Source organism: Sceloporus occidentalis, unplaced genomic scaffold, assembly GCF_023333645.1.
Source record: "Sceloporus occidentalis isolate IW3139 unplaced genomic scaffold, rSceOcc1.0.p SCAF_23, whole genome shotgun sequence".
Taxonomy (NCBI): Eukaryota; Metazoa; Chordata; class Lepidosauria; order Squamata; family Phrynosomatidae; genus Sceloporus; species Sceloporus occidentalis.
In genome coordinates, this window is record NW_028317003.1 from 14,929,028 (window position 1) to 14,942,381 (window position 13,354).

General features: G+C 35.7%; 1 protein-coding gene across 1 annotated transcript in view; it reads right to left on the reverse strand.

The window, feature by feature from the left end:
• Positions 1 to 13,354, reverse strand: part of LOC149300859 (histone deacetylase 9-like) — a 157,112-nt gene that overhangs the window by 80,190 nt on the left and 63,568 nt on the right. The window contains exons 8-10 of the mRNA XM_089484893.1: positions 8,353 to 8,484; positions 6,379 to 6,494; positions 2,290 to 2,415 (exon numbers count right to left, since the gene is read on the reverse strand). Coding sequence (XP_089341019.1) covers positions 2,290 to 2,415; positions 6,379 to 6,494; positions 8,353 to 8,484 — 374 coding nt within the window. The remainder of the gene's footprint in view (positions 1 to 2,289; positions 2,416 to 6,378; positions 6,495 to 8,352; positions 8,485 to 13,354) is intronic.

Here is a 13,354-nt window from a genome sequence, read left to right on the forward strand (position 1 = left end):
TTAATAATGAGACAGGGTTTTTTTTTTAATAAACAAGTAATTAAATATTAATTTATATTGTGTATCGATGTGAAATGAGCTCATTATTATCCTTAATAAACAAGACGAAGAGCAGAAGGCTGTTGTATGTAGAGATGCAGTAATAGTAATATTATATCAGGTAATGTGCAATGCGATAATTAAAGCTGCTTTGCGTTATTAACAAAACATTGTACAGTGAGGTCTTATTGAACTTATACTCTATATTTCCCAGTGAAGCATCTTTGGGATTTATGGAACTTTATTGCTTCATTATTAAGTTTTCCCAGAACGCATCTCAAAATAGCAATTTGTTACTGGTAACTGTCCATGTAAAAAAAGATGTGGGGTCATATAGTCGTGTTGCAGAAAGGCAATGTTGTTTATCTCATTAAAAAAAATAAACATCAAAGCACTGGACCCAAACTTTCCTTATACAAAAAATAATAATAATAATTAATAAAAAAAATCCTAAGAAAATAATAGCTCGTTCATTTCTGATTCCTTTTCAGAGTTTCTGGGCATTCAAATAATTATGTATAGCTTGGAGGAAAGAAGAGAGGGGAGATCATTTAAATACATAAAGGGATTTAACAAAGTACAGGAGGGACATTTATTTCAAAGGAGGGGGAGTGTTAAAACAAAAGGTCATAATCTAAAACTTGAGGGTAGAGACTTAGACGTAACGTAATCAAGTTTACATTACTGAGAGGGTGGTAGATAAGTGGAACAGGGCCCCATCGGAAGTGGTAAGAGGCTAATACAGCATGGGAATTTAAGCATGCATGGGATAGGCATGGTTGTTCTGAATCTAACACAAAATCAAGGACTGGTTCTTATCTGCTGTAAATTTAATGTGTCTATGTAAAGGGTTAAAAAAAATCACTATCACAAAAATGAAGGAAAATTACTCACTTTTCTATGGCCATTAGAGCAGACTTTGTGCTCAGTTTTGGAAGTCAATTTTCTGCACAATGCTGCGTTTCATATAGCCCTGCACTTAAAAGGTAATTAACCCACTGTAGTTTCTCCTGTAAAAATGCATATCTGTCTCTTTCTCCCATATTTGTGTTTCGCCCTCTCACCTATCCATGACCAGACCTCATCTTGTTTTCTTGTTCTGCCCTCATTCATCTAACTTGCCCTTTTGTTCTATGTCTCTGAAGGCAATTTCCTTTCATCAACATAGTTTATTCTCAGACCCTGCCGTGCAGCGATCAACTGTCATTATAAAAAGTTTCTTGCACATGAAATTAGCTCCTTGTTACATACTCAACATTTCTGAAGAAGTTGAGTCCACACCGAGATCCTGTGGCGTGAACCTACGTGATTTCATCATTCACAATAACCATCAGCCAAAATGAGCTTTGTCCAGTGGAATATGGATAGTATCCAGTATGTTAATAATAAGCCAACTACCTTCCACTGTTAATAAAACCTAACTAGAAAGTAATAACACAAGATACAATATAAAAAACATTCAGTGATATTCTTTTAGCAGATCCTCAACTTGTTAATAATTAGGTGCCACTGTTTTACTTTGGGCTCAGTATTGGCTCCTTAAGAAAAACAATGGTCTGCCAGCATGCGAAATATCAACACTGCACGAGTAGAGAGACACTATTCCAGTGACCAAAGGGACACAGTAAGATGAAAATACAAAAATATCAATGGATCCATCACATATGAAAAAAGATCTTACTACTTCTAAAGAGGATACTTAAAGAAATAAAAAAGCTAAAGGTAAAACCAATGTGACTTTCTTGAAAGAATTACGTTTGTCCTCAGTAAGCACAACTTGAATGCTATATTAAATCATTCTTTAAAAAAAAAAATAAAACATCCTCGGTGTGCGTACACGTAAACAGCATATGATTTGGCTGGTTTCGTATACAAGTCTATGTTACAATAGCTTCCTCGGTTGGTTGTAGGCAGGAAAATTATGGAAAATAGCTGGAATTGAACGGGCTAGCTTTGTGCCAAACCTCTGCATCCTATTGCTAGCGTAAGAAAGTGAAAGAGGAAAAAATATCTACCTTATGGCCTCTGATTATTACACAGAATTCATCCATCTATGTTCCACATCGCAGGTATATACTGTTTATACAGAGTATCCCCATACACTTCATATAGGGACAGTTTTCTAAGACGGGATACATGGCCCAGTATGGCTTAAGCTAAATGTATAGATATGCAGGCACTTTAGGAACATTCTCAGGAATACTCCTGCAAATTGAATGTTCTCTGTGCTTCTGTATAAAAGTCACTTACACTGATTTGAGAAGCTGCCGCCGAGAGTCCTAAGGTAATATTGGGCAAGGAAGGAGAATTGTATAGGTTCAGTAGACTCAGTGACTTTTCAGGATGCACAATATGTTGGTGATGTGATGCCAAATGCTGGAAAAGAAAATGACAAGTGTGGGTTACATATCATACGGTACTATTTTCAGGTTTAGCAAACAAAAACGCAAAATTTTAACTTATTGTTCTGACAAACAAATGAATCACAGCTCGGATTAAATTAATTGCACATAAAATCAGTGATACAGAAGATTGTATTGGTGCAAACTGGTGAAAACTACATAGAAGGATAGGTAGATAGATAGATATATAGAATGTTACTATTAAAGAGAGATGATTTCACCATGCTCATGGTGGCACTGCTACCTAATAACAGACGCATAGGCTTCATTAAAATTAGGAGCTCTGCCATGATATTATCCCCAGGGGAGTCACATCGCTGAAAAAGAATACTCTGTGTAACAGTATGACAACACGGACTGCTTTCTTCCCAAACAAAAAGCATCTGGGTCTGTGATAATAGACCACCTCCAAGCAAGATACTGCACACATAGGATTGACTACATAAATATAACAACTTGTCAAGCATGGAAAGGTTGGAAAGGCTATATGTTTCATAATGGACGTATCTGGGATATCAATTAACTTAAGAAAATAAATTGTGTTAAGCCAATGCTGTCAGTGAACAGCAGGGCAACATAAAAATACAGGATGTTATGCAAAAATATAACCTTCTTGGTACATTTTTGTTTTCAGATGCAGCTCATAACCTGGTCCAAAGGCTGGAGAATGCCAGATGAGCCAGGATGAGTAATTTCTCCCTGACATTTGTGTGTTCCCAAGGGTGGAATGATAAACAGAAAATGGTTGCACAGTAGTAAAGGGTGTTAAATTACTGTATTTATAGTACATTGAGAAAATAGTCATTCATTGTTAAATGTCATTAAACAGCCTCCCGAGTAGGATGGATGGTAGCCATTAACCTCTTTTATTAGTCTTAGGTGGCAAATCTTTCTAATCAGAATGCCAAAAAAGAGATTCACAAGTCTTAATGGAATGGGATTCTCATGGAGGACTTATATGGGAAAAGTCACTGAACCTTTCACTTCGAAACACTTATAATGTCCACTTGTTGCTGTGTTCTATTTCCCATAACAAAGTCTCAAAATAGTGCTAAAATGACGTAAATTAGTGTTTCAAAAACAAATTTTATGATCTTCCTATTTTACAAATGTTTTTCCCCCAATAGAGCCACTTTAAGGTCCTCAGCACCCATTCCACCCAACACCATTCTTTGAAAATCAGATACTATGTATGTGCAGATTCCCTTTCATTAAATATTTCCCCTTACTCAATAGAGAAACTTCTGGAATCAAACTTGGCTCTTAATATCATAGAATGAATTATAATAAAAATAAAAATTGATTAATAATTATATTGGAGTTTTCTTTTTTTCTATACATTTTTTTTCTATAAACACATAATATATTGTATATTTTTCTTGAGTAAGCAAATAGGTGTATGGAGGAACAATAGGCTATTCAGCTCTCCTTTATCTTCTGAACTTTCTACTGCCTCATTTTAATACATTAAATACATTTCAATATGTTAAGTAAATAGAACATTGCCCTTACGAGGTCCTAGTCATGAAAGGCTGCTTTCACAGATCACTGTTTGCCACGGAAATGGGCTTTCTGTGGGTAACAAGCCAACCAGGGATTTACACTGCAGCACTTACCCTGCAAGCAACTACCCATCTTCCCCAAGCAGCACCAATGAATTACCATTCTGTTTTGCATTTTCCGCTCCTCAATTCCCGAAATCAATATTTATCTGGAGTCCCTTGTGCTCATACATTATACCTGTCATTCTGCATATTCTGCCTACTAGACGCTCTAAAACATGTCAAGCATCCATTGCTGGCACAAGAAGGCATCTTAATGCCTTCTATACTGCTTACTGGGGAATGGCATATGATGTTTGTGACGGCAGAAATTGCCAAATTTCAGTTAGGCAGTTCCGACTAAATATATCCACTTAGATGTACAGTAACCCCTTTTTATCGGACTTGAGTTTTGGGATATTCATTTTTATTAAGAGACCCCATATAACATCTTAATATATCAAACAGAGTTAGCAGTAGATCACAAAAACACAGAATAAAAACCCGTCCTACTTTTCAGGAGGTCTTTCTGTCATACAAAAATCTGAAAATGTCTTGAGTAGTTTTAGTTTCCCACCCATTATATTTCAACTGTAAAAAATGCATAAAAGCATTGTTGAGATGCAATATTTTTATACTGGCTATTATTTTGAAATACCAAAATCCATCTTTTCAACAACTATAATAAAAGATTTACCTTACTGATATTAATATAAACAGCCAACTTTCCTCCTCGCACAAACCTATAATATTCCTCTGATAATTATGTCTAAATGTAAGTCAAAATAATTCAATCTGTAATGGAAAGGTAGAAATAAGTCTGCTTGGAAACATTCTGTCTACCACTGAGTTTATATAACTTTTAAAATGCACATATTGGGTAATTCAGAAGCTTCTTATCAGTTGAGATCTGCTTCGTATCCGCCTCCAAATTATTCCTCAACTTATCCAAAACTGCCAAAAAGCATTGTTCCAAGAAACAGACACAATAATTGGCTCCTCCTCATGTAATGGAGAAAAATATTTTACTTCCTGTTGGCAGTAAAAAAAGTCATGAATTTCACCCAAAGTAATGAAAAACGCCAAACCACAAATCGTTTACTCCCTACGAGCCTGAAAGCTAATAAACCACAGAATAAAACTATTTTAATATAAATAGCGCTACTATTTAAACGCATGTATATATACGTGTGTATGCTACCAGATTCTACGGAAGCTGCAGACAATCGGGTTGAAGGTGCAGTATACACATGTATCTGTGTTACTTGGTACCTCATCATGGAATACTAATAGCTAGGCTAATTGTGGACTAATGAAGTCTCGTTTCCATCACCGCAATCTGGTGATTTCTAGTATAAAGAGTCACAGGACAAAGCCACATGTTAGCCATCAGAGTAGCATTGTTTGCTCTTCCAGGGTCCACAGGGAGGCTACTAATCAGTGGACAGGGGTCAAACACCTGCCCCCAGGATCACAGTTCACAAACAATTAATTTATTATGATGGGGAAGACTGGAAGTAGTGGATGTCTGCAGCTTCTGGAGTGGATGTCCTGTTGATGACCTAAAGAAATCTAGTTCTTTCTTTAACCTGGGCAACCGTATGCCTGATCTGAATATTACACTATATAAGCAAAAGATACTGTGATATGTGTGTTGGGTGAAAAGCACAGCCATAAAAGCCATATCAATACATAACAATCTTAGCTGAAATTACTTAAAATAAGTACCGTATATTTCATGGGAAGTAAACCAAGAATGCATACTTGGGCCACATTAGATATGGACCAATATCTTGTTGGTCCATATCAATCTATACATAAGTTTTACTTATCATTTGCATTATCAGGTGTCAAAATAATTGTCATCAGGTCTAGATGTCCTACTAATAATACAGACAAACGCCTAGAGTCAATGTGTAGCTGTTACAAGACACATCTAAAATATAGAAGTACGGAAAATAAATAATAAATCCCGCAAACTAAACAAGAAACCATATACAGAGTGGATTTTGTACCAGAGACTTTAGTCGATGACAAAGATTTACATTAGTCTGCTGGATTTGTTATAATAAATTCCTAATTGAGCCTCCTGCAAATTGCCATGTATTCCTTGATTTTTATAGAAGTACAAATTGTAGATAAAATGTGCACAGTACTTCTGATTAGATGTGCAGCCCTCAAAAACTGAGGTAATTAAGGACAAACTTGTTAATCAGTCTTCTGAAATGTTCAGCTTGGTCATCACTGAGTAGACCCCCAATGTGAGTATTTGTTGCTCTTAGGAGCGTTATCAGAGTGTTTTGTGTCAATAATTCCCTGTCATAACTGTGGTTTGCCAAACAATTTAGACTTTTAACATCCAAATCCACCCACAACAACATGCAGATCTTTCCTACCTCAGTTTGAGAGCTTGATGACAACACGGAAGTTTCCTTTTCAACATTCATGCCAACTGGACCATTGTTTGGTGAGCTAGGTCCCGATACTGGGGAACAGCTACTCACTGAAGATTCTAAAAGCAATTGAAACCATTGGATAGATGGAATGAATAACTATAATAGTACAATAGCAATAAAAACAATTCAAATAAATATTCAGAGATATAAAAAAAAATGTAAAAAAAAGGACTGACAGGTAGATGTCATATTCAGAGAATCTGACATTGATTTTAACTGACTACTTTTGATGATAGACAACCAAACAGAGGAAAAAATGCAGAGGGTGGAAAATCTGATCTATTTTTTATGGAGATTAGATTTATGAATACAATGATACACCGGTTAGATGATTACAGGATTTGAATCTGAATAAGTTCTTTACTTTCGCTAAGCATTTATAAAGCTACATTGCTATTACAAAAATATAAAAAAATAAAATTGCACACAATAACAAACTGGTAACAAAAGGAAAAGAGGACCCTGCTCTTGCCATTTTACAATCGAGCTGGGTGGTTGAGGAGGAAGTGAAACAGTAATGAATTGACCAGGTCAGGATGATCTGTAGATGTTGTTGGTCCTTCACATGGCTTGAGTGGGATGCTGGCTGAGTGTTAGGAAGAAAGGTTTTACGCTTTCTGAAAAAGGTGGCTTTATACTGAAGTATATACTGAACTTAAACAGCAAACACCACTAGACACAAAGCAATTTATTGAGTGGACCCGGCATAAAGAACTCTAATTATGTGAAGGGTATAGATCCACATAAATGTGCCATCAAACGAGAAACAAATAACCTTACACATGTTGATACTGAAGACTCATAGAAACATATCCAATAGTTCAGCCAATCTTGCCCTTGCATTTTGACATCTGCTGTTAATGTTCAAGCCTAATACCCCAGTGAGTTATCCAAACTTCTAAACTCCTATTATCCATCGTGTTAAGTAGTCATTACATTCTCCTTGTTGAATAATCATGGTAAAGGTTACATACAAAAAAAATTAAACTGGCTGTCAAATCAAGCTCATGGACAAACTAATGGATATCACCACAAGCTCAATTTAGTTCTTCACTGTTTTGACTATTTGTGGGTGAAAAATAGATTGGTCTAACATTTATAAAAAAAACCAAAAAGGCCAATAAACTAGAAACTAGATTTACATACTGGATTTTATTTATTTGCATTTGCTGTGGCCAGAATAATTACTAAAGATACACTTGAGTGTTCAATCTGTGATAGGAAAATGGAAATATATTGAAGTTGGAAGTATACTAGTTGAAGTATGCATCTAGCGCATTTGCTGGATTACTTCACCTAAGAACTTTTTAAAGAATTTATTAGAATTTATTCATAGTAACTGGTGCTATAAAGTCTTTTGGAGTGCAGAATGGAATCAAATCGACTTCTCCTGCCTCCACTAATGGAGTGGGCACAACTGCTTCATTAGCAATGCTTTAATTTACAACATGGTGTTAAAAACAAACAATGTTTTCACACAGGACCATAGTCATGCTAATTTCCCAAACTAATAACATACATCTCTTAGGGTAAAATTACTTATGTGACATGAAATTAAATCATCAAGGCTAAAATGTGTGTTATTGGTTTGGGAAATTAGCACCACTTGCTTTCTTGTTTTTAACGCTGTGGAGTAAATAAAAGCTTTGATAATGAAGCAGTAGTGCCACCTACTCATTTGATGGTATTAAATGTCTGGAGACGAAGCCCTAGGTATGAATGGAAAGTTTGGAATTTGGACCTTTTGTGCAAGTGTCATATCTTGATGTTCTAAAAAATAGACTTTATGACGGGGGGTATTCATCTTAGTATTTTTTAGAGAAACAGAGATCACTTTAAGAAAAACAAATCTTATAAAGTTATATTTTTGAAAATTAGTTAAAAATATTATTAACCTTCTAAACATTAATTTACCTGCAACTTCAAATATTCTCTTCTTGTATGTGGTGGGAACATTTCCTTCTTTGCGTCTAAGTAAAGGACTGCTTCTTCTTTCTGCCACTTTTTGTTTTAAGCGGGATCGGACCTTCAGATTGGGCTCGGAAGCTGCAAAGGAGATAAATCGTTAAAACTAACGGCTTAAATACTTTGAGTTCCATGTGAAATACTATATACATTCTGCACGAAAGAAGATCTAAATCATAATTCTGTGTGATTGAACTCACATCTGTAGAACCCTTTTTTATCAAGCTTGCCATGATATAAGTCAATTCATTTTACATATTAGATCATAAGGAGAACATGGAATGCAATTTCCCTAAGCAGCTGCCCTAGAGTAGCATGATTTGATGTATTTTCTATCATGCTAAGTTTTACAGAGATTTTCCACATCACGCATGGTGATTTATTTTTTTCTGATATGTTTCTTATGTATTTTGTTAACCAGACAAAAAATACGGTTTCTGTAAAGTTCTATTATTATTATTCGTGCATGCCACCAGACATATTGATGCATTTTCAAGTAAGTATTAAAGTTATGGAAAGCTGTTAGTGTAAGTTGTCAAGTTTGCTAACGCAACACACATTTTATGCAAGAAAAATGCACACTGAATCCAAAGTACTCTTTACGTCTACCCCACATAATATTTTTCTATCGCATATATGTAACACATTCTACTATTACATAAATCCCTTTTAATTGTTTTCGTACTACAGAAGCAAGGGAAACATTATCTTCTGTGCATATTCCATTAAAGTCTGCAGTGTTTGATACGAAAGTGTGGTCTTCACCCCGACACATACGGACACAGACCACATGAATGCATTTGACAGCTGAGTGTCATATTAGCTTTTTTGGCACATAAATGCATATATATTAATCAGAACATTCTTTATGCATTTGTTGCCCCCCCCCAATTGCTTTGCATAAAAAGTCTATTGGTCAAATACATTTCCTGCTTGCCAATGCGCATGGGCTCTTATGAAAACTCATCCATGCAAGCAAGAAAGAGCTCACACTATCTTCAATGGGTATGCCTTCTGGCTGGTGATTGGCTGCTTTAAGCACCCAATCACTGGTGGGAATCGTGGAACGCGCAGGGCGCAGTACATTACAGGTCTAATTGTTACTGTTATTTATTGATTTATATAGCGTCATCATATTCCATAGAGCTTACTAGGTTTCTAGTTACTATTTTTAGCTAACATTTTTGAGTTTGAAATCAGTCCAGCGTTTCTTGGAGTGTTTTCCATAGAGTGGGTGCTTACACAGCATGCAGGCAGAAAAAGAAGAGAAATATGTCATACTATTAGGATTAAATAGGATTGCAATTACTGTATAAGTAAAAAAGTTTAATTGCAATTTTTTGCTCCATCTCTCATTACTAGAGGAATGTCAGGGTACAAGTGCAGAGTCTGGCCCCTGTAAGAAACATTTGTCAATGTCCTTGGTAATCAAGATTTTTTTAGGGATCAATTTATTCATGTTGTACTTAGAAAAGAAAAGAAAAGCTTCCGGAATGGGTTAATTATGTGCAGTACAGCTGTGTACATAAAACCGCTGGGCTGTGCTTGTAGGATGCAATCAAAATAGAGGGAAACGTTGGTATTTTAATAATATGTAAACATTGGTTTATTTTGGGTGAAATCTGTACTTTATTTATAGTAGTGTGCTAATTACACACAACCGGTCATATTTTATACAGAACACAATAAAGGATTTAGTTATTATTTGTACAATGTATTTAGTATTTTACTGAAACTTGTTGGCTTGCAGTGCAGATTACAGTCCTCTGGGAGGTTTGCACAACCTCCATATTGATGGGATTTTAAAAGCCCACATACTCTCTGGAATTCCCATAGGTATTATTGTTTTACACCAGTTATTTAAATATCCAAACATCAAGGCTATGCTGTGTGAACTGTATACAGCACTCTGCATTCTGATGGAGTACATCTCAGATTTAAAGCTTACCAACCTAGTGAATCCTACAAAGTATCACACTCAAAATAATAACTTACATCGACAATCAAGACAATTTTGGACAGTTAACGTTAGACCAAAACTCATATACGCACAAATGCCAACTTGGACCACAAGACTCTACAGCAACACATGCTAATTCACTTTGCATCATCTCGAGAGCAAGCATATAGAATTATATAAAAGAATATTCAAGTTGACTGTTGAGTTGTGTTCATGCCAGCGCATAAGATTTGTGTTACATCAGTGAAGTTCTTAAAGCTTTACATCTTTTGAGTTAGCTTATGTGAGATGGACCCCCTATGGTGGTGCTCATAACACAGCCCTGGTATAAGCACAGTTCACCCATTTCAATAAACAAACGAGTATTCATTGGAGATATGTTTTTTCTTCACAGAAACACTAAGTGCTCATATATATCTTTTGCATTTTAAGCATATAAGCAGAAGAAAATACATTCTGATGCCTGGGTATGCTATGAATTCAACCTTGCGTAAGACACAATGGCTCATTTATCTTAAGTACTACTTGGCCAATACTATAGGGAAAAAACTCCCCAGGTTGTCCTCCATGGAAAATAATTCATAAGATCTTTGCCCTGAGAGTATTTTGTTCTGAGCACCTGCCCATTACATCATGTATGGATGGCACTCCCCATTAGATCCTATGGAGAGCCTTTGTAAGCCAATGGTGTAGAAACCTCATTGAATAAAATATGGGTTTTTAACTTTTCTACCCTAGCAATTTTAACATAATGAAATCCTACAGCATAAATATAATTAACGAGTCTCCCAAATGTAACGCATTACAAAGTTTATTTCTGTAACAGAATACTTAATGTACACAATACACATTATGATATTACTCCCTATTTGCACACTGTATGCACATTTGTGTCTGTGTTCTCCAAGAGTACAAGAACACTGAGTACTAAGATCATAAGTATCAAGAGCTGAAGAATTAATGTATATGTAAAAACTTCAAGGAATAACATGACTGCAACAGAAGGTTTTCATTGTAGCTAATTGAGCACGGGCTGCTGCAGGGGATACTAATTTCAGTGCATATGTACACACGGAGTAAAAGGGAAGACTAAAAAAAAATTTCATTGAAAAAATATGTGAGCACTTTGGGGCATAAGGGAGAACATGTGTCAGGATGCAAACAGAAAAAGATGCTTATGGTCAGGTGCATCTGAACAGACGTTTTCTGCATGTTCTCCACCTGCAGGAATTTAGTACTGAACATCTGAAGTGTTATCCAGCGTATCCACTCGTGCCACCTGCTTTGATGTTCTAAATGCAGTACTCCAAGTTTACCCTTTTGGCACAAGAGGGGTAAACTGAACTGAACAGGGGCGGATTTGAATATTAAGTATAATATTGAAAATTAATCTAACAGTTAAAAATATTCGAGGCTGTCTGGAGCTGCACTTAGTGTTTTGTTCCTTTTTGTTGTGGTATGGGTGACCCTGAACATAACATATCATGAATAATCCATGCTTGGTAGACCCAGTGCTCATGAGAAGTCAATGATGTCCTTCAAAATTTATGAAAATCAGCCCTGTTGAGTTTTATACAATTTTCCTTTTATGTGACACAGAAACATAGAACATGAACCATTTGGTCTATCTAGTCTGTCCATTTCTACTGATGTGAAGAACTCAAACCTTATTCTTTCTGTGATCTTGTCTTAAACATGGTATAACCGTATGCATAGCATGTAACATGTAAATTGATGTGCCAGACTTTTTTGCACTAATTTACTTAAAAACTTAAAACAGTTAGCATAAATGTAACCCACAAAAACACTTATTGACTAATTTGTCTATGCAAGGAAAAGTATTACTATGTATAAAAAAACTTAAATACATTTGATAACATCACATTGACATTTGTGATAAAAATGAGTTTTTGGTTCAAAGCAATTATCTTCTGTATTTTTTTTCATGTTTTTATTAAGTTTAATCGAAATCTGGGCTAATGCCCACTCGTGGCTGCCTCCACATTAAAAGGAACAGCAAACATATGCCAGATGAAGATTCTGTGTAGGTGTGTGTGATAGTGAAACGCTTCACTATTTCATAATTAGTTTGAGATCTCATTCAATCCAATCATCTTCAGAAACAATATTAAAGCGGCAGTAAACTAGTTTTGCTCCTAATTAAATGATTATGCAAACCCCACTTTTATTAATAAAGGTAATCGTACATTAAAAAGGACTCGACAACATGGTATAAACTTAGTCTTCTCCTGTACATTCGGAGGCTGGCTCGGCAATAAACACAAATGAGGTTTAAGGCAATAGTGGAAATCTACTGGATTTACCCATAAACATTCCGTTCTTTAAGCTCTCATTTATTTTGTATGTTAATCACACAAACACACAAACCAAGTATCCCTTTTAGAAGGGACGATCCCACCTTGAGACCCAAACCCCATCTGTCCCTCTTTCTACCCCGATGCCCTTTTTCCAAAAAGCCCAGAATGCTGTGTAGGGGTATTTAGTGTTAAAATGTCAGGAGCCATGCTATAATATGTGACATTACCTCTTTAAGGGGGGGGTTAAATGACTACATGAGCCATATGAACGTCAAAAATAACTTGAAAGGGGAGAGGAAATATGTTTGACAAAAAAGGTTAGTTATGCGAAATCAGAACCATTTAGTAATTCTGCTGATTTTTTTAATATATTTTTATTTGGTTTCAAAATTTCTTAAAATTAAAGCTTTCTGGAAAATATGTAGTCATAAATAACTTTGTTGCTTTTTTTCTTTTGGAAATAAAAAGCACTTTGGTTCATTTAAGTAACATTTGTGGTTAGTTCTGTTGTGTGTGGATGACATTGCATTTCTGATGGTCTGCGGAAAAAGAACAACCTTTGCATCAGTGTGTTGCGTGTCTACTGAAAATCAGGTTTTAATGAAAAAAGACAGGAAGCGGGGGTTGGAGAGGGGGGGACAGGACTTGTTATAGAATTAAATCTGCCCATAGG